Genomic DNA, 20,466 nt, shown 5'->3' with positions numbered 1-20,466 from the left:
ACATGCATAAAATTAGTGTGAAAAAATCAAAAAGCCAATATAAATATAATTTAATAATTTTTAAATTTAAAAAATGTAAATTTCAGAACAATTTTCGGACTTGCAAATAAGTGTTTACATGAACCCAACGTTTCAATGCCGGGGCGGATTCAAGCGTTACAATAAACCGCTAGACAAGAGACAATGTCCGCGGTACGGAACGTGCGCGATGCGTTTAGAAAGCGAGGGGGTCCGATGAGCGTGCGTGCCTACTGGCTGCCACTACGATCCAAGACTGCCAACCTGAGTTTTTTCGCGGAGCGCCGTAGCAGTTTGCGCGCCGACAGAATGCTACGTAACGCTCCGCACTTGCGCGCCTCGCGTCTCACTGGAAGGGAGGTTGCGTTCGCGTACACCCCCCCAATACGCCACAATCATTATTTCTTGAACCAGGGCCTCCCGCCACTTTTCGTCTGCTGCCAAGATCTATCGCCTGTCAACTCAGCAATGTTGCCAAATTGCAATGTTTTAGTGCTACGTGATACTTTATGCGCTCTGCCGAACAAAAAAAACTATCGCATTCTTGATATGATAAAAACACAGTGCGCAGGATAAGGAGACGGTTAGAAACGGTCTTACGCGGCGCATTGGGGCCTTTCTGGGGGTAAGACACGGGCGAGGTCACATGTTGCAACACCGCGCGGCTGCTTGGCCGTCATGAATAATTTCTAGATTCACCAACTGGCAGCAGCACCTTCTGGTCACTTGCTATACTACAAATCCACATAGCAAGTCATTTAGCATAAAATTACGGATGGAATCTCTGAACATATATTACGCTATCTGAGGTAGTTATGTAGAGCACGCACGATATATCTGATAATTTATTATCGAATGATTTAAAACCGTTCGTACCAAACATAGAAACAAACATGACTTTTAAAAACGCAATTTGAAGTTACAAGTGGTCACAAACAATATCACGAAAATATGACAGCTTCAAATAGAGTACCTTATATAACCTAAACTCTTATATGTTTGAATTAATAACCATATTTACTTCCTGACAGTTGTATCAAGTTTAACATTCTCGGCCTACAAAGTAGGCACATTATAGCTGTAGAAGACTGCATTGTATTAAAATTGGTAAAAAAAAAAGATTAACCTAAAAAGACAATGAGGGCAAATACAAATTATGTACGATAACTGTCACGACTAATAGTTTTAGTGCCATACGTTATTGAACACATGGGTTGCTACACTCACAACACGCCAGAATTATAGTAGCAAAATTCATAAAGTTGTTATACAACTCAATTTATATTTCTGTATACATAAAGTCAAACTGGGGCAGTGCTCCAGAAAGGTGCGAAATGCGTATTCTCCTACCGGGCTATACGAAGCGTGACACTAGACAGCTGAAAGTTCCCAAGGATAGTGTTTCACGTACCAAGAATATACACGGTACACAATTCAAAAAAAAATTAAAAACACATTGGCTAGTAATGCAGACATACATGATAAAAACAAATTTTGTCAAATAAATAATTTGACTACGTTTCTAAAACACAGAAAACTTGATAAATCAACTCACCAGGGCAAAGAAATTTGTATGGCAATCCTCCAAACTGGCGCCGTTGGTCTGATGATTTGGATGCGTCATGGTTGTTCCATCATTTTATATGTAGTTTTAACCACTATCCACTCGATTTAATTAATTTAAAACCACTTAAACCTTCAATAATTTACACGCAGTGCCGTTTTCACCTTTCAATGGCGACTGTAAAATGGCGGATGGGAAACAACAAGCGCAGATGGTCCATGGTTGTTATTGGTTCTTGTGTATCACATGGTACAACTATAATAAACATGGCGGCGCTCATGAAGCATGGATTGCTATGTTCAAGCCAAGAGCTGAGAAATTCAGTACCTTGCGTTTTTATGGTTAGATGTAATTATTTAACTCGTGCACAGTTTACGTGTTTTAACATTTTGTCTAATATTTCGCAAACTCTTTAGGAAATGTTTCGAAACATTTTCCACAAGTGGTTTGACAATTGTTAATATGTGTTTACATGCAAAGATTTGTTATTTTGCTTACAGATATTCTGCCGACAATATAAGAGAGATGTGAGGCCGTTCAAACATATACGTTTGGAATCGAGAGCGGAATCACTTGCAGCCAAAGGGTAAAATGAATTGGAAGTAATCTAGATCCCGATACCGAAATATTATGACGTCAACAACAAGGCGGCGTTAACGTTTGCTAATGTAGGGTTCGTACACCTCATTAATATCCATTAAAGGTCCTTAATTTGGCCTTTAATTGATTACGGACCCTTAAAAGTGTTTGCATTTCACACAAAAAAACATGAAAAACTCCTCAATAAAGACTGACATGCAATACTAGCATACAAGTGATGGATTAATGGGGACATTTTAGTGTTCATTTATTTTCGACTTGGGAGAAATCAATTAAAATTAATTTAAATTAGCTGCAATTGGGTACAAAGTGCCCGGTGGCAAGCATTCTCCCTACTTCCCCCTCACTCTCCTTCTGAACTGGTCCACACTCCCAGCCGCCACATACTCCTCCTCCAGCCTATTCCATTCCCCTACTGTCCTCACGACCATCGCTTTGTGCATGTGCAGTACAATTAGAGAATTTTGGGCCATTTGATTAGATTTTATAAATAAAAAATTGTTAATTTATTTTTTGTATTTTGTATCTTACCTTTAAACTGAAAACATGTGTTTTACTTTCTTACTTTGAACTTATAAATTAAATGAAAATGTGATCAAATTAAATGTTAGGGCTTAAAATTTCAGTTACATACTAGGCTTTGGTTAGATACATTCCAGAGATAATAATGGACAATAGGGGTGTAACTAAGAATTTAATTAACCAGAAAATTATTTTTTTTATGCATTAATTATTTAACATCGTTATTTTCTTGAGGGGTTTTGTGATATTAAAAACATTTTTTTCTATCTCTTGATAGTGGTGTAGGCGATGAAATAAAGAGGTCCTTAAAAAGTCCTTTATTTTTGATTGCACGAGAGGGTACAAATCATGTAATTTTATAGACTTTAAAACTAATTCTTTGAAATGGTCCTAATATATGTATGCCTAAGCTTTTGATTGCTGACAAATCTCAGTCATTTACAATCTGATAAATAATTTTTATCTTAATTGTTCCTAATAATAATAATAATAATAATTATATAATTCACGTTAATTTGGTTCGAAACATTGAACAACCTTCATATTCACACATCATCATGCCTTGTAACTTACAGCCCGGACAGAATATACATAAACATTTAACTAATACAACATTATACATAACAGTAGAATTCCATGTAATTCATTCTAACTACAACTGTACATATTATTAAGCATTTGGTTTAATGTTGCTAAAACTGTGACATGTTTTCAGCCCGCCTGAAGCTTTGAACGTTTTACTACATTATCATTTGAAAACTTATTTTAATAAGTAAATGTGTGTTTTGATTAGATTGTGCTGAAGATTATTTTCTTTTGTTTATTATGTTTGCATAATGGAATTAAAGCTATTAACATTATGGTCTAGTTTCTGAAGGAGAAAAAATTCAATCTTTCAATTCTTTTGCTATTGCAGATTTTATTCTGTTTATACTAATTTTTCAAAGACTAAAACCACAAAATAAAGTATTGGGATGAAGGGTAATTGTCTAGTGCAGGGCCACCACTCTAAAAATAAAGGGAAAAGCCTGAAAACGAATTTATTCAATGCCTTGTTTATTTCTAATGGTTATGTTGAGGACCAGTTAGATATGTTCAAGAAATTGAAATGTAACTAACCATTCTATGTTCATCTGTACAATAACTTGGCACTGCCATGCTTCAGTCCAGAAAAACTTTGAATATGGTATTTTTGGGTTAATAGATGGTGTAAATTTATTGTAAATATTACCAGTAATGTTTATGTAGTGACGTAAATTTCCGCTGAACTTTAATAGCGTAATCAAGACTTTTTCAGTGAGATAGATCCCATATTCTGTACTCGCTGCCCTCCTGTTTACTTAATACTAACTGCATCATAATCCTGTGGTTCTCCAGATATCCTTAGGAATACATTGTAGCAAAAGCTGTTTTAAAAAAGACAGGAATGTTTAATGTCCGTACACCTCCGACTCGCATAGCACAAGTTCAACTAACACAAATGTGCATAACGTGAGAACAATTTTTGTGGAATGGTTTCAGATAGTGCGAAATAAAAACCCGCATAACGCGAGGTGAGAATTAATTTTTTGGTATAAATTTACTGCCGCGGGGTGTTGCTGCATCATCGGATACACAGTGTGAATGCTGCTCGGGCAGTGTCTAGCCGAGCTCGGCGCGTTAACTATCGCAGGAAAAAGCAGTCTCAGCTATCATGTTATCTTACCCGTCCGCTACGTGTGTGTGTCGTTTTCATGACTCAAAGCGCTTCCCAGGCAACTGTAGATATACTAGTTATCGTCAAGCTTTGTTTTGTTGTACACTTTATAATCAGCTAGTCATTTTGTTGTGCGTGGTAAAGTTCGCAGTACATATGTAATAATTATGAAACGTGCAAAAGAAGTACAGTCTGATAAAGTGGTAGCAAAAAGACAAACTATTTCTTTAGATATGAAGTTGGAAGTTGTACGGCGTTCTAAAAACCATGAAGGCAACAGTGCAATTGGTCGCGCATTAGGCTTAAGTGAATCTACGATTCAGACCATTATCAAAAATAAAAGTGAACTGGAGAAACTGTTGTCATCTAATGCATTAACATCCACGGAGGTGAGAGTGCAGAACCGAACACCCATCATGATTCACACTGAAAGACTGCTCAGTGAATGGGTGTTTAAAAAAAATCACGGTAAAGATAAGTGTGGTGTTAATTGGGGCGTGATAAAAGAAAAAGCATTAGACATTTTTACTGCTTTAAAACCTAAGTACCCCGATAGTAGTGAAGTGTTTACAGCAAGTAAAAGATGGTTTTCAAGGTTCATAGATAGGTACAACATGCCCTTTATTAAAAAGAAAGGAGAAGCAGCTAGAGCTGATTCAGTTGCAGCTGCATCATATCCTATCATTCAGTCCTCAACAAGTGTATAATGCAGACGAGACAGGTCTATATTGTAAGAAAATGCCTGACAGGACTTACATTTCGAGAGAGGAGAATACTGTCCCCGGATTTAAGGCTTCCAAGGATAGGCTTACACTTCTGCTTGGCACTAATGCAACGGGAGATAATAAATTAAAATCCTTATTAGTGTGCCACTCAGAAAATCCTATAGCACTCAAAGGCTGCTCAAAACCCCATTTGCCAGTAATCTGGAAGGCAAATCGTAAAGATTACACAGGCTGTCTTCACAGATTGGTTTACAAAACATTTTGTACCAGATGTTACAAAGTACAACAAAGACAACAACTTTGATAACAAAGCATTGCTGATTCTAGACAATGCTGCTGGCCACCCAACTCACCTGACAGACCTGAACGAAAATTTTAAGGTGGTATTTTTGCCGAAAAACACAACCTCTTTGATGCAGCCTATGGACCAAGGGGCGATTGCAACATTCAAAGCATATTATTTACGACGCACTTTTCTGCAGGTAATCAAAGCGACGGATGGGAAGGGAAACCATCGCTGAAAGAATTTTGGAAGTCGTATTCCATAAAAAATGCCATTGATAACATCTCTGCAAGCTGGGATGAGATGAAAAAATCTTGTCTAAGTGGTGTTTGGAAGAAGCTGTGTCCATTCTTTAGAGAGGAATTCCCTGGCTTTGAGCCAGTTGAGAGTCGGCTAGAGGAAATAGCAGAGGATATAATGGATATGGGCAAAAATTTGGATTTGAAGAAATTGACACAACAGATGTGAATGAACACATTAACTCCCATGATGTAGTACTGACCGCACAAGAACTTATTGAACAGGATGAGGTGAGACGTGCAGAGCAGGAAGCAACAGAAGACATGTCACCTAGAGCTGAACGAGTCCTCACATCAACAGATCTGGCTACATTTTTTTGCAAAATAAATGAAGTTTGTATGATTGTAGAGGAGAATGATCCTAACGAAGAAAGAAGTGACAACTTCAAAAAAGAAATCGATAAGGTATACAGGTGTACAAAGACTTGTACTAACACAAAAAAAAAGTAAAACACAAACACTGCTAGAAAGTTTTTTGCGCCTGCATCGACTTCCAAAAGAGCAGACCTTGTGAACGAGGTGACGGCGTCAGCTTGGGAAAGAGAAGATGAAGGTTGTGACACGCCAGCTACCCCTCCCACTTCAAAACAGGAAGTTGATTCACCCCCTGCTGTACTCGAACACAAAGACAGCTTGTTTACATTTTCACTCGTGGAGGAAGAAGCGACTACATTCACATCCGCTTTTTCTCCGGACAATCTACGTTAATTTTTCCATTTATGTAAAGCAATCTGCAACGTATGTCATGTGTGTTTACGAGTTCATTTTTTTTGTTTTAGGGTTTTTTTTTTTAACAGACACACATTAGAATTTAAGGGAAAACTCAAAGCTAACTTGGTGTGTGTGCGCCCAAACAGTTGTGCCATGTTTCATTATTGTTCTTAGATGTTTTTTCCTCAAAGTTAATACGACTGATGCTCTCTACCACTACGTGTGACAGTTTTATTACTTTCCCTTCGTACTTAAAAGGATTTTTTTGTGCGTTCACTAAACCGTACCATGTAAAATAACATTGTTATTAACGGGGATAGCCGAACTAGCGTAACGCAAATTTACTTAACGCAAGTATTTCTCGGAACCAATTGTTCGCGTTATGCGAGTCCGAGGTGTACATTATGGCCAGGGCCAAGACCGTATTCCACTCTGATTGGTTTTCCACACTGATTAGCACCAGTTAGTCTTAGTTAATAGTTTTGGCCCGGCCGTAACATACTTAGGTAGGTACCTTAAGAGTGAGCGCTAAATATAAATTTTTGGCAGATGTTAGTTCATTTGTGTACAGAGTTTTATTAAGTCAATTTAGTTGTCTGTGTGAAATTATGTACTTTTTTCCTTTTATTTAATTGCTATATTTGATTTTTAAGTAGGATAATGTAAGCCTTGTTAATAAAGAACCCAGGGGAGACAAGTCTGAGATTCTAACAGTGCATGTATATAACCTTATTTTGTACCAGGATAAAGTTTCATTGTCACAAGTGAATAATACTAATATAAAAAATGTAAGTTTTTCAGTACTAGCTAGTGATGTGAAAACATCTAACCTTGGTAATGAGCAAATTCATGTGTTTTCATGTTGTTCATTTTGCAAAGAAACTAATAATGCAAAACTTGGGATACAAAATTTAACGTAGAATTCTTAAAAACAATGCTGAGTGTGATAAATAAAGTGATAAATAAATAAATATTTGTTTTAAAATATCAAGATTTCTGAATGAGAGTCACACACATACTTTCTGCACGCACCGCTAGAATTTGCTGACATAATCTTAAACGTTGATTGCCACCATCAAACGCACATAGCAGCTGGGATGAGCGAAATGGTTATTTTCCAATACCAGTTCTGGCAGTTACAGTTTCTATTAAATAATTGGTTATTTAGATGTTTAACGTAATCAGTTATTAGGCATGAAGGTCTGTTTTCAATCATTCGCTATTCCCATTTCAAAGAGCAACTAAAAAATGACTCGAGCGATCTAAATTATTGCGTGATTTTAGAACTGGCATTAAAATAAAACTTTATTTTTTCACTCAAAAGAAAAGAATATTTAGTCGCCATTGCAGATGTAATTATATATATATATAATTTAATACAAGCACCTTATTTATTTGCATAGATACGAATTTGCATAAAAATTACTGAATGACACCTTTTATTTAATCTAGCTCAATTCCGCTTTATTTTAATGTGCAGATGCTATAGCCTATTGATGCACAGATGAAACAATCTTAAACTGTTAATTTGTTAAAACCAAACAGTTATGAAATAGTGAATAGTTGCCACTTCCTGATAGTTGTCAAAACTGAGAATTGGTTAAAATGTTGATCTTGAGCACAAAACTGTTTATATCGATCGCGAGCAAGGAACTGTTTACGTTGATTGCAAGCAGAGAATTTTGGTATAAAATGTTACTTTTAAGATTTGCTTTTACTTGAAGAACTTAAAAGCTGCTTAATTACTTGAACTTAAAAATGTCAACTGCTAATCAAGAATTATTGTATAACCAAGAATTGTGTGAACGGAAAGTATGGTATTAATAGTTTCGTTCAGAAAGTAGTTGTTGCTGTTTGAGGATTGATACTATTGATAGCAATAAATAATCTTCAGCTAGTAAAACACACATATCCTGACACCTAGCAGCAGCACAAGAGTTGAAGTTATAGTATTTATTTGCTCCCTAAATCGAGTGATGTTCATGTGCTACTGCAATTAAAATCTCGTTCTTCGATAACCAATTATCAGAGACCCAGCAACATGACGAAATGGTTATTGTTTCATAACCGTTGTATATACCGGTTATCATAAATACTGCTCGCCTCTCATAGCAGCACTATTAGAACTATTATAAATGGCTTGGATAAAATACTGACTTAGGACTTTCTACAAGGAATTTTAGTAGAATACTACCCATCTTGTTAAAATTTACTAATCAGTTAATACTATAAAGTTTCCGAACACGTTAGAAGTTTATGTATGGCATTCCTAAGATATTAACCTGAAAAATTCTAAAACGGATCACACTAAGTACATGTTTGTATTTTTTTTTTTTCTTGAACGACTAAAATCGGTCTGTAAATACTTTCTACAAACAAACATCTTATTTAGCTGATTCAACATTATTATTATATTATAATGTTATTTAAAAAAAATATATATATTCCTAGTGATAAGATTTGAACCACATCCCTTGATGTTAACAGTTGTTTGCTCTACCGCTTTGGCATTAAGCCAAATGGAAATTTAGAAAGAGAGTATGTATTAATATAATTGTAATGCCAGAGTTATTAAATATTTTAAAACTTGATATTACTTTTTATTTTACCAAATATATTTCAGGGTAGTTTCACGATCATAGTGTTTCATTTGGTACACCAACACGTTTGGTATGTATGCTTACAAAAGTGACTAAATACAGGTTTATGTTGTTTCACGTAGGTCCGCCATCTTTGTGTCTCATTTAGCACCAATATGTAGTCTTCTAGGAAAATACAGCTCAATATATACCTAATTCTTCAAAAAAGATGATAATTAGACCTTGATACACACAAATCATTACAAATAATTGTATTTTCTACATTTATGTTTGCAGTATCTGGGAATGCACTATGATTTGAAGTTAATTGCAATGGATTTTCACTTCCAACTAATGCTGGGTTCTAGAATATTGCTCCTTCGGCAAGCAGAAGAGTGCTGCCAAAGCGATAACTGCGGCAGAATGTGAACTTTGTCACCACAATAAAACTTGCAAGAGGCAGCAGGGGTGGGGGAACCTAGCTCTTATTTTCTCCATTTGGCATTACTGTCGCTTCGCCTAGACAGGGAGTAAAGGTCCTGTGGACCAGTTACTCCATAACAAACTGAAAAGGGTCCCTCGGTGGCACTGTCACCTCTGGAGGATGGATTTCACACACCAATATGCAGGCTGTCTTGTTTTTCGAGCCCAAGATTTTTGCTCGGGGAGGTTGTGCAGGAGAAAAGAAATGTTTTAATAATTTTCTCTCATCCAGGGAAAAAATTTGGGTTTATGATTTGCAAGAGTGAAACAAAAAATTAGGTTTGTAATTATTTATATAGTTGCAAACCATAAATTCAAAGTAAATATTTTTTACTGATGATAAAGAAACTATAATAGTTTGCCATAAAATAAAAAAGGTTTGAAAGAGGAGGAAATAATAAGTCCCAGCTCCTAAAGCCATAACTCAATTATGTATTGCTTTATTTTAATATTAAAATAGGGTTTGTGGCATTGGTGCTGAGACCACATGCCGTCACAATCCTCTGTCCTAATAATTAAAAAATATATATGTATTTAAATTAATTTTCAGAAATAAGTAATATCAGAACTTATATGATCTTTATTATTATGATATCTCATTATTAAAGGCCATTGCTGATTAAGCAATTAATATTTAAATTTATTTTTATAGAATATCATTCATTTATTACTGTAAGTGGACTTTAATTATTTTGCTTCATGTAGGTCATAAATCTTATATATTGATGCAGTTTATTTCTATAAGGTATATAGTTAAAATGCTCTCTAAAATTAATACTTTCTGCAGCTATTATTGTTTGTAGAATATTAAAATCTTTTTAAATGTTCTTGTGAACCAAAATCTAAATAATTTAAAGAAGATGTTATGCTTTTTGTGATTTAGGTATCTACTCTTACCATAATATGACTGAAGCGTGTGGCCACTCCTGTTAGTATTTCAGCATTAGCAGATGTGACACACTTCTTCACCGCTTCCTGGTTGGAGTTCCACACAGTATAAAGCAAATCTTTTTAACTAAACGAGAAAGAGTTTATATTAAAAAAAAAATTAGGGTAACTCCTGAGAGCAATGGTATGAAATAAAACACGACAAACTAAAGATCAGCAGAGTAAATATTGAAGTGATGTAACATGGAATAGGGTATAAGAAATACTGGTACAAATTATTAACTTTATTTATTAATACCAAAAGTCATGAAATAAATGGCTTTGCCAATAATCATTTCCACATGGCTGTGATACTAATTTGAATGAGAGATTACTATAAAAAAGAGTTTAATAAACAAAAATGTATGATCTAATAATATCACTACATTAACTAAAATGATTATAAAATGCAGTCTCATGCTCTTACAAAATCTAACTATTAGTATTAACCTGGGAGAAACAAATATTTAACACAGATATCTTAAATATGAATATTAAAAGTATACTCCAAAAAAGGATGCTATTCAGAATGTTGGTAAATGTCCCAGTTCTTTTCTAGCAAAAATGAGGCTCATAGTTTTAACCAACTTGCAGTTAATGACAAATATCATTAAAACTGATCTCAAATAAATAATCCTTGAAATTCTTGTGATCTGCAGTTTTTTATATAAAAGTTTGATAAATCACAAAGGGCATCCTAAGGGTGCCGTCTGCCTGTTCACACTTACGGTGTTTAGAGCTTCAGGAAAAACAACGCGATATGCAAACTGAAGATATCAGTGTGGGGTATGTTTATGAAAAGCTTTTAAGAGTTCACAGAGGGCTGAAAAGTACTTTTGGTTTCAAATTAAATTTTTAAACTGTAAATTCAGAAGAGTTACAATGGCTAAAAAGGCATGTTTTCAGAGTAATCTATAGCATTAAAAAACCAGTACAGATTCCTGAAATCACTTAAGAGCCTTGCATTACGCCTTTATTTTCATTTCTCCGCCATATAATGTTATGGTCACTGCTCAAATTTCACAGTTTTCCTGTGATGACGAGAAGACTGTGTGCCAGTTCACAGTCTTGCGCTTAGAGGCAATACCATTCTAGAAGCACCAGCAAGCTTCTTGCTTAACATCCTGCCTCATTAACACACATACACCCCAACTTGAGTCTCCAAAATAAAGAACAGCAAATATTATAGAAAACTGCACTGCTCCTCAAGACATTTTAATAGGTATTTCATTATAAAATTATATAAAATGGCATGCACTTGATACAAACTGAAGGGCATACATTGCATTTTATGATGACGTTTATAAAATTGCAAACATGTTGATTTACTGCAATTATATATTCGCACATCAGTTACTTATCCTGCATGCTCAATGTCCACTGTCAGTCCTGGTGGATGTCTTTACCATACCAATAAATTAAACAGTTTAACTTACAGTTTGTAGCTGCGTAAGCCAATATATATGACTTGTCGATAAAAGACTTGCAAATCACTCTGAGCAGTTTCTTCCACAAAAGCTCCAACTTGCAGCCACATTTCGTAACCACTTCTCCGACTTTCTGCATCGTGGTGACGGCTCCCATGAGCCACCGTGGTCCAATATACCTACACACGTGTTGCTGATTAAAACACAAGTCCCTCGCCTCCACTTGGTGCAGTTCGCACTCGGACAGTTTGCAGTTTTTTTTTTATAATCAAACCCACTGTGTTGCTATCTGCCAGGTAATTAACTAACCAAAGTCCGCAAAGTAGCCTTGCCCGCGCTGCTGCGTCATGCTTCCCGCCTCAGTGTCTCAGTCCTTGCAGTGTCTGACATAAAAATATGTTCAATTACATTTAATAAAAGTCTCATTCTTACATTTAACACTGATCAAATACGTGTAATAAAAATTAGAGACTACCATGTACAAAAATCATTAATATTATCTGCCTAAATTTTGGACTGCCAGAATAAATTAAAACTACAATAAAATTATAATACATATATCAACATTAGATAAGTATTTTATGTATAAATTAAAGACAAAATTATTGTGGCCTGACAGCAAGCCACAAGTTGAAAAACAAACATTGCTTTAGTAATTTTTTACTGCATAACAATATTTGCATAAAAATTTTGCATTGTACAGCAAAATGTTAATTTAAATAATTACATTTACAAACCGTTTTTATTAAAAGTATATATATTATGCACCTATTTTTCCAAACCTTAGCAATGTCACGAGGTAACGGGAGGGGCTGCGACCAGTGTTATTGCCTGTAGCTGGAATGTCTGCAGTATGTCGCAGGGAGAAGGGTCTCGCTCAAAGGCTGACAGCATGTCTGATTCAGACAGGATAACGGGAAACCTTCACTTTGTTGGTTTACATCTTTTACTCTTGCTCGGCCAGTTCTGTGAAGATCTCCATTTCCTTTGCCAACCAGAGTGCACTATCATTACTGCTACCACTGCCAATACCGTCTAAAGTTACTAGTACTTTGTCTTAAAAGTAAAATACATATATTTATTGTAAAAGTCGCCAATATACTAATTCTTAAATCTTAAAAAGCATGTTAATGCATCTTTTAGCCTGATAGCTTATGAACAAAAGACTGCAACTTAGCAACAAAGTAACAATTTTTTAACTTCTTTTTTTTTTTAAGCTAATGCAAATGACTACTAGTATGCTAGTAATAAAACTGCAATTCAATTATAACCTACATAACTATATATAAATTTTGTTCAAAATATTTTCTGTTTAGGTTTTTTAAATTGTTGGATTTTGAAATTTTTTTTTTATTGGTTGAAGTTCGTAACTTAGGTCGAAGTTCGGAAATTGGGAAATGGGGAGAAGGTCCCTCCTCACCCTGAAGCCACGCCTGGCGAGAAACCGGCGGAGGAATTGTTGGGGATAATTTATATTAGTTTCTAGACTTTATGTTCCCATAACTCAAAGTGAAGGTTATGTTTGAATTTGAAGACCGGTGGCAATCATTCACTGTCCTCTCACTCTTTTTTTGAATTGAGCTACACTTCTTGTCATCACTCACTTCTCATCAAAGGGATTCCATTTCCCTGTCATTCTCACTACCATAGATTTTTTTCCCCCTTGCTGTTCTCCTTTTCTCCTTAAAAATGTTTTTTAGAGCTCTCCCTCTTATGTCTAGGCTTCTCCGTCACAACTCGCCGCCTTAGCTATCCCCACCCTCCCACCTCTCTCATCACTGCAATTTCTGTTTAGTTTTGCCTTGTGCAGATATATACCGACACACCCTCACAAGACTCGTAGATTAAAATGGCATGTTTATGAGCACAGATTCAACCCCAAGTGTATCGGAGCCCACTGTAATCGGTGGTAATGTTGATCATGTAGTAATATCACTCGCCTCCTGCAAAGGCAAGTCAGGAGATACTCCCTGCGAGGTCGAATCAGGATTTTTCGTAAGTGGAAAAAATGGCAAACGTTGCAGTGAGCCAGTGGTGGGATTTCCTCAGGGTTCTCCCCTTTCCCCTCACCCATTCATTTCTTCAGTGCTGCATTAGCATCTCATTATTATCTTTCATCGTCTCTGATGACTTATATGTTGAGACAGCATAGCTCGACAGAGGAGCTGCTCTGAAGTTACAAATGAACCTTCATCTGTCAGTCTGCGGCGTAGCCCACGATGCTTATTATCGACAGAGAGATGTCAAATTTGATAACCAAAATAATTCTCATATATCCATTTGTCCTTTTTGCTGCATTTTTTTTTTTGTTTAGTACCTAATATAGTGGTTTTGTCTTTATTAAGTGAACTGTTTTTGTTGTATATTGTGACAGTGGTGATCCGTTGATCTATCTGCACCTCACACTACTTGCATTTAATAACATGGATAAAATTGGTGTTTTAAACGTTAATATCTGTGTGTATTTTGTCTGTCTTTGTTTTTATGCCAAACTGTTCATGGACATGTAATATCTTTGTCACTGTGGCTAGCACTAAAAATAATTATTAATTAATGAATTAAAAGTTATTTAAAGTGTTTAAAAAAAGCCAAGGATGTAGCATTGTCAGAAGAAATCTGTCAGCTGTGTCCACCAAACAATCAACAGAATGTCACCTAAAATTCTGTTGAAGTTAAATTGTACATAATTTTTAATGTATTACAATCAGTGTTATTCAGCGTGTATATTTTTTTTATCTATAAGTCTAGTCATGGAAACTGTATTTTGTTTATATTAAAGGGTGTGTATTATTTAAGTATTTAAATATTTAAAAATTAGAAAAATGTGAGTCTTAATTAGGGTTTACTTTATCATATATTAATTTTTTTCCTAAATCATTTCACATCTTTTTGAAAAAGTCTTTAAAATTCAAGTTTTTGTTGTTTTGAAATGGCACTTATTTGAACTTTTTGACTCCTTCAACCTCTTGCCTGCCTTATTATTTTTACCTGATGGTCGAGTTAGACGAAAGCCAATGAATATATTCTTGATGATTATCACCCAAAATTTTTGTCACAGACGATGCAGTTTCTTCCATACTTAACTGCTAACATTGATGAAAATGCATCCATGGTGTGTGTACTGACTTAAAATGTCACTATAGTATGTTCCATTTAATTGTCATGATTTTCTCATGAATGTAAATTTTATAGAAAATAAATTTCAGCTACACACTGGATTTAAAAATAGCTTGTGAAAAAAATACTATAGTGAAACCCCTCTATTGATTTATATTTTTGTGAGTTCTCAAGGAAAACATTTCATTCAGCACGAAAGTATGAAGGTGTGTAATTTATGGTGCATTAACAAAAACAGTGTGAGACTGGCTTAAAATTCAGACGTAATAGCAAACGAGTTTTTCTGTAATTACCATGTTAGGGGATAACAGTTAAATTTTGGGGAAAATATTAGCTACACTCGTCTCAGTTTATATATTGCGATAAAATTGGAAGAGTCTATTGGATTTAAAAAATTTTAAATCCAATAGACACTAGGCTGTACCGATTTAAATGTGCATTCGTTCGAAATGGACAATACGTTTGTGTAGGTAAATAATCTGTATTGGCCAAATACAGGGCACTGATAATCCCCAACGAGTTGAACCTGGATTGTTCGCAAGTGGGAAACATGTCAGCTGCTGCAGTGTGCCTACGGGTTTTTGTCCCTAACCTGTTCATTCCCTAGTGCTCATTTTTCACATGACCCCTCATTGTCTCCAATGCCTTCCATGTGCTGGAGACGTTAAGCTCAATCAATCCATCCTTCCACAGGGCTCGTGCGCTCTCCTTATTATCCTCATAAAGTCTTTAATTTGTTTTTAATTGAATAGAGGCCCTTAAAAGACCTAAAATTTCACTAAAAATCCTTAAAAACTTGTGAAGACTTGGCAGAAAACATTGATTTGCACGTGCGCAGTACAATGGCGAATTTCGGGCCACGTGATCAGATTTTATGTATAAAAAGGTTTTGAAATGTTTTTTCGTATTTTAAACCCATTTTAAACTAAAAATATGTTGTTTACTTTCTTACTTTTAACTTATAAAGTAAATATAATTAGTTATCAATGAAATGATAGACCTAAAAATTTCAGAATGACATTTTTTTTGGGTTAGTTGTGTTTTCCAGATATAATCCTGGACAATAGGGGCTTATCTGTTAGCATTGCTCTAACCAACTAAATTATTTTTTGTGCATTAACTACTTAACTTTTTTTTTTCCTTGGGGGATTTTTCTACCTCTTGATAGTGGTCAAGGCGATGAAGTAAAGAGGTCCTTAAAAAATTCCTTTATTTTTGATTGCACAAGAGGGTACGAATCATGTTCCATAGTTCCTTGTATGTAATTTATTCTTCTTAAAGATCCAGTACAGTGATGGCCATCTTCACTCTGTTGAAGTGTTTGAGGGCCAGATATCATTCTCAAACTAATCTGAGGGCCAAACATGAAAAAATCCTACATTTCTAACAATGATTTTCAATGTTGTATTATTCTGTAGAGTAACCAATAAACACAATACATAGCATGTCATGAAGAAACCAATAATTATTATTTTAGACACATTATTTACAAAAAAATTATAAAGAAAAACATTTTTACCTAAGATTTATTATAAAACAAGAAATGGATTACAAAAAAATATCCAAAAAATATTTTCTAATATTTCTGTATAGTATATATTTATAACAGTGTCTGCAGAAAATGTATCCTACGTGAAGGCAAACTAAGATGGCTAATGTACGGGATTTACCTATTGATATATATATATATATTTTTTTTTTTTTTTTTGACATGACGTCTAATAAATCGATGAACGCCGGCTGCACACACGAAAAAGTGCCCCGTTGCGCACATTGTTCCGTTACGCTGTGTCCCGTTGCGCTCATTGTTCCGTTACGCTGTGTCCTGTTGCACTCATTGTTCCGTTACGCTGTGTCCTGTTACACTCATTGTACGCTTGCACCACACCGACAGAAGTGAAAACTTAAAACTTTGTTTATAAATGTGTAATATGAAATAATTTCTACGTCAAATGTACGTAAGAAAATGAATCTGATTACTAGTATAAATTCAAGTATCTATTCTTTTATTATTAAAAAAAAGTAGCATCTGTCGGCGAGTGCAGTAATAATAGGTTATGTTACAATTGACTAAAATTTATGGTGATTCATATAATTGATTATAGATATTTGATTACAGTTTATTTATATGGAAACTTGTTCATAATTATATTTAATCTTTATACCTAAACGCCAGTTTTTAAAATTAATTACAAGTCATCTACACGTAAACTGTTTCGTCGACTGTTTATAAAGTGAAGTGAAAAGTTAATGTGGTTTTCATTGCTTATTACAACAACAATTTCGGCAATAAAGGTTAATTATTCTTGCATTTTAAAAATCTGATTACTAGTATAATTTCAAGTATTTATTCTTTTATTATTAAAATAAAAATGATTCAATTTAATTTCATGAAGTATGCAATCATTTCATCAATGTTTTGTTATGACATTGTCACGTTAAACTATCGTCCGTAAACCGACTTTACAGACAACCAATTTTTTTTTAAGATGATTTAAGCGAGCCGCAGTCAGTCATCGCTGATCTAGGACCAGCCAAATAACATGAACTTTAACAAGGAGGATGAAGCAGATCCACATGTGCTTCAGGTTCCTGAGGTCGTACAAGCCGTACACACCGCCGCCAGACGTGGGCGACAGGTTCCGCGCGATCTGCCGGTCGGTGCTGGGACCGGAGGCGGCCGACAATGACGGTGTTCGCTTTGGCTGCCCAGAAGAGAAGTTCAGGCTCCTCGCTGCATGCTTCCGGGAGTTCCAGCATGGCATCCCCAACTCGAAGCTGCACAAAGTGACTACACTAGGTGAGTTCCATAAACCATTCAAAGCTGTGAAACGTTTACTTTGTATTCAGTGAGCACTCAGGTCTGAATCCTGGTCCTCGGATCTCCATTGTGAGGGTATGCTCAGTAATTATTTATTCATTTAAGATCATTATTTTGATTATTACTCCAACAAAATTTATAATTTTCCTTTAGTCACATGATTGAGGTGATACTTACCTATGTATTGAATGTATATCATAAACTGTTACATTGAGAATTATACAGATATTTTATTTAGTGTAAGTAGTAGTTACCAGCCATAGGAGTTTGGAATTTTCATTAATTCTACAATTTTAGGATGTTTTAGCCTTCGTGGGTGATGGATGAATTTTTTTGGGGGTTTATCATTACCTTTTGGTATAAGAAGAGAAATATTTAAATATTCAATGAACGTGTTAAGCTAGAAGGCTATTTCTACAATATATTTAATGAACAAATCTGTATTCTTCAAAGTTATGAAGTAAATTGTATGTACTTTAGTTAGACTTGTTATTTAACTTCTCCATTCTACGTATTGAGGCATTTGAGAAGAATATAAGACATTTAATCAAACACGAAAAAATCAAAATCTGTATTTATTGTTTAACAATTTGTGTCAACAAGAACTATATATTTGGACTATTTCCGGTCTTGTGATAAAATACAGTTTAGAAGATACTTATAATAGTTATAGAGAAATGTTATAGATTATTAATACACCAAAGATTGATTGAGTGTACACTACCTACATCAGAAGAGAGTTATTACTGCAACATACCCGTCTAGAATTACATCTAAAGGAATTTACTTGGTATACCTTTGGGCATAGGTATGTAAGTTGAATGCCTTGGGTAAGCGAGATCCATATCATTTATTTCATATTGTAATTAGCTATTTGTTTCAGTGTAATATCTACTTATATCTTTGCTAAATCCTATCTTTGAACAATCATCAAATTTTCTTAATCGGCTTTGACTATGAATGTAAATTTTATGTACGAAGATCTCAGAGATCTGAGTTTATAATAACATTTTTAAATAAGAGACTCATGATTCAAGCTGCTGAATGCTAAATTTTTACAATTTTTTGCAAAAATAGTAGAAGTGTAACTTTTAGAAAATATTAAAAAATCAGGTTTTTGAATTTCTTAATGTGTTTTTATAGGTTTACTAGAGGACCAGACAGATGTTGTTCTGTTCAAATGTTTTAAATTCAAAAATTATAATTTTTTTAAAAATAAACTGTAAATAAAAAATATATAACTTCAATTTTTATACATACTTTAAACTATAATTGTTATAAGTAATTTATATTTTTATTTTATAAATGTTATAATTTATTTTACATACATATATTTTTATTTTCAAAGAGGCGTTCAATACATCATAAGTTGCATAGAATAAAATGAGAACTGACAATTTAAAATTGTAGGTTAAGTTGATTGTTATTGAATGCACGTGTATACATCATTAAAAGTCATGGAAAATCGTGTAAAATTCTCACTTCAACACTGCACCTTACAAATTTTGCACAACGTAAATTTTTTAATTACACTTTAAAACGTAGAATCAAATGAGAACTGACAATTTAAATTTGTAGGTTAAGCTGATTGGGATTGAATGCACATGTGTACATAATTAAAATTAACAAAAAATCATGTAAAATACTGCACATCACAAATTTGCACAATGTATATTTTTAATTACACTTTAAAATATTATTTCAATAAATAATAATTTAATATTCTCAATAAGTGCACAATTCTATTTTAATTTAAATGTAATAACAACACTAAGCTATGACTCAAGTAACTGATATGTGAAAATGCAACAAAATAAAAAAATATTCCTATAATCCGATCATAGCACCAACTATCGAGTCTGACTGATATGCTAAAAATTAAAAAAATATATATTTTAAAATGTGCTTGCAGCGCTGCCTACCAGATTCAGTTGTGAACCGAAACCATCCAAAGATTAACAACACATAAATAAATACAAAACACACTCATTTATATAGTATGAACCGAAACCATCTAAAGATCAACAATAAAACATAAATAAATAAATAAACTAAAAAAAAAAAAAAAAAAAAAAAAAAAAAAACATTTTCTATTGGATCAAATTGTGAATCTAAACCATTCTCGAACCAACTTAATCACATACACACGTACAGAAGAATTATAAATCTTGAATATTTTGAATATTCATTAGCTATTTTAATATTCTGGTATTGATACTAGATATTATATATCAAGTTGTTAACTTAATGTTTAATATTAAATATACAAGCTACTAAGAACAATTTTCATCTTCTACTATGTAGGAAGTTATCTCATGTGTAAATGTGCACTGTTGAACAATGTAAATGAAATGTTTACGCAGCCACACACTTTGGATTCTCTAAATAGCTCCAGACAAAAGCAGGGATCGTTCCCGACTATAGGCCATGGTCCGTGTTGAGTTTTGCATTCCAGTGACCTTGCTGTCGACAAGACGCAAAGCAAAAATTAAATGTAAAACATGTAAATCCTTTAAATATCTTTTTTTTTTTTTTTTTTTCATTGTGATAAAATTTTGTTTCAAATGCTAATTTTGAGGCTTTTTTTACAAAGTAATATTTCATAACTGGGATTTTTAAAGTAAAATTCTTTTCTTTGCCCAGTTGACGAAACACAGAAATTTAATTTGTAGTGAGTTACCATGACAGTTATTG

General features: G+C 34.1%; 2 protein-coding genes across 5 annotated transcripts in view; one reads left to right on the top strand and one right to left on the bottom strand.

The window, feature by feature from the left end:
- Positions 1 to 1,780, bottom strand: part of LOC134527596 (mediator of RNA polymerase II transcription subunit 13) — a 265,928-nt gene extending 264,148 nt beyond the window's left edge. For all 4 annotated transcript variants that reach the window (XM_063360415.1, XM_063360416.1, XM_063360417.1 and 1 more), the window contains exon 1: positions 1,574 to 1,780. In XM_063360415.1, the coding sequence (XP_063216485.1) occupies positions 1,574 to 1,642 (69 nt within the window). In that variant the 5' untranslated portion in view covers positions 1,643 to 1,780. The remainder of the gene's footprint in view (positions 1 to 1,573) is intronic.
- A 38-nt stretch (positions 1,781 to 1,818) lies between these two features.
- The window catches only part of LOC134527597 (large ribosomal subunit protein mL50), a 31,441-nt gene continuing 12,793 nt past the window's right edge, over positions 1,819 to 20,466 (top strand). The window contains exons 1-3 of the mRNA XM_063360419.1: positions 1,819 to 1,923; positions 2,083 to 2,168; positions 17,540 to 17,751. Coding sequence (XP_063216489.1) covers positions 1,849 to 1,923; positions 2,083 to 2,168; positions 17,540 to 17,751 — 373 coding nt within the window. The 5' untranslated portion in view covers positions 1,819 to 1,848. The remainder of the gene's footprint in view (positions 1,924 to 2,082; positions 2,169 to 17,539; positions 17,752 to 20,466) is intronic.

This window comes from Bacillus rossius, chromosome 1 (genome assembly GCF_032445375.1).
Source record: "Bacillus rossius redtenbacheri isolate Brsri chromosome 1, Brsri_v3, whole genome shotgun sequence".
Classification (NCBI taxonomy): domain Eukaryota; kingdom Metazoa; phylum Arthropoda; class Insecta; order Phasmatodea; family Bacillidae; genus Bacillus; species Bacillus rossius.
The sequence above is the reverse complement of the archived record's forward strand: the minus strand, read 5'-3'. Positions and strand labels throughout refer to the sequence as shown.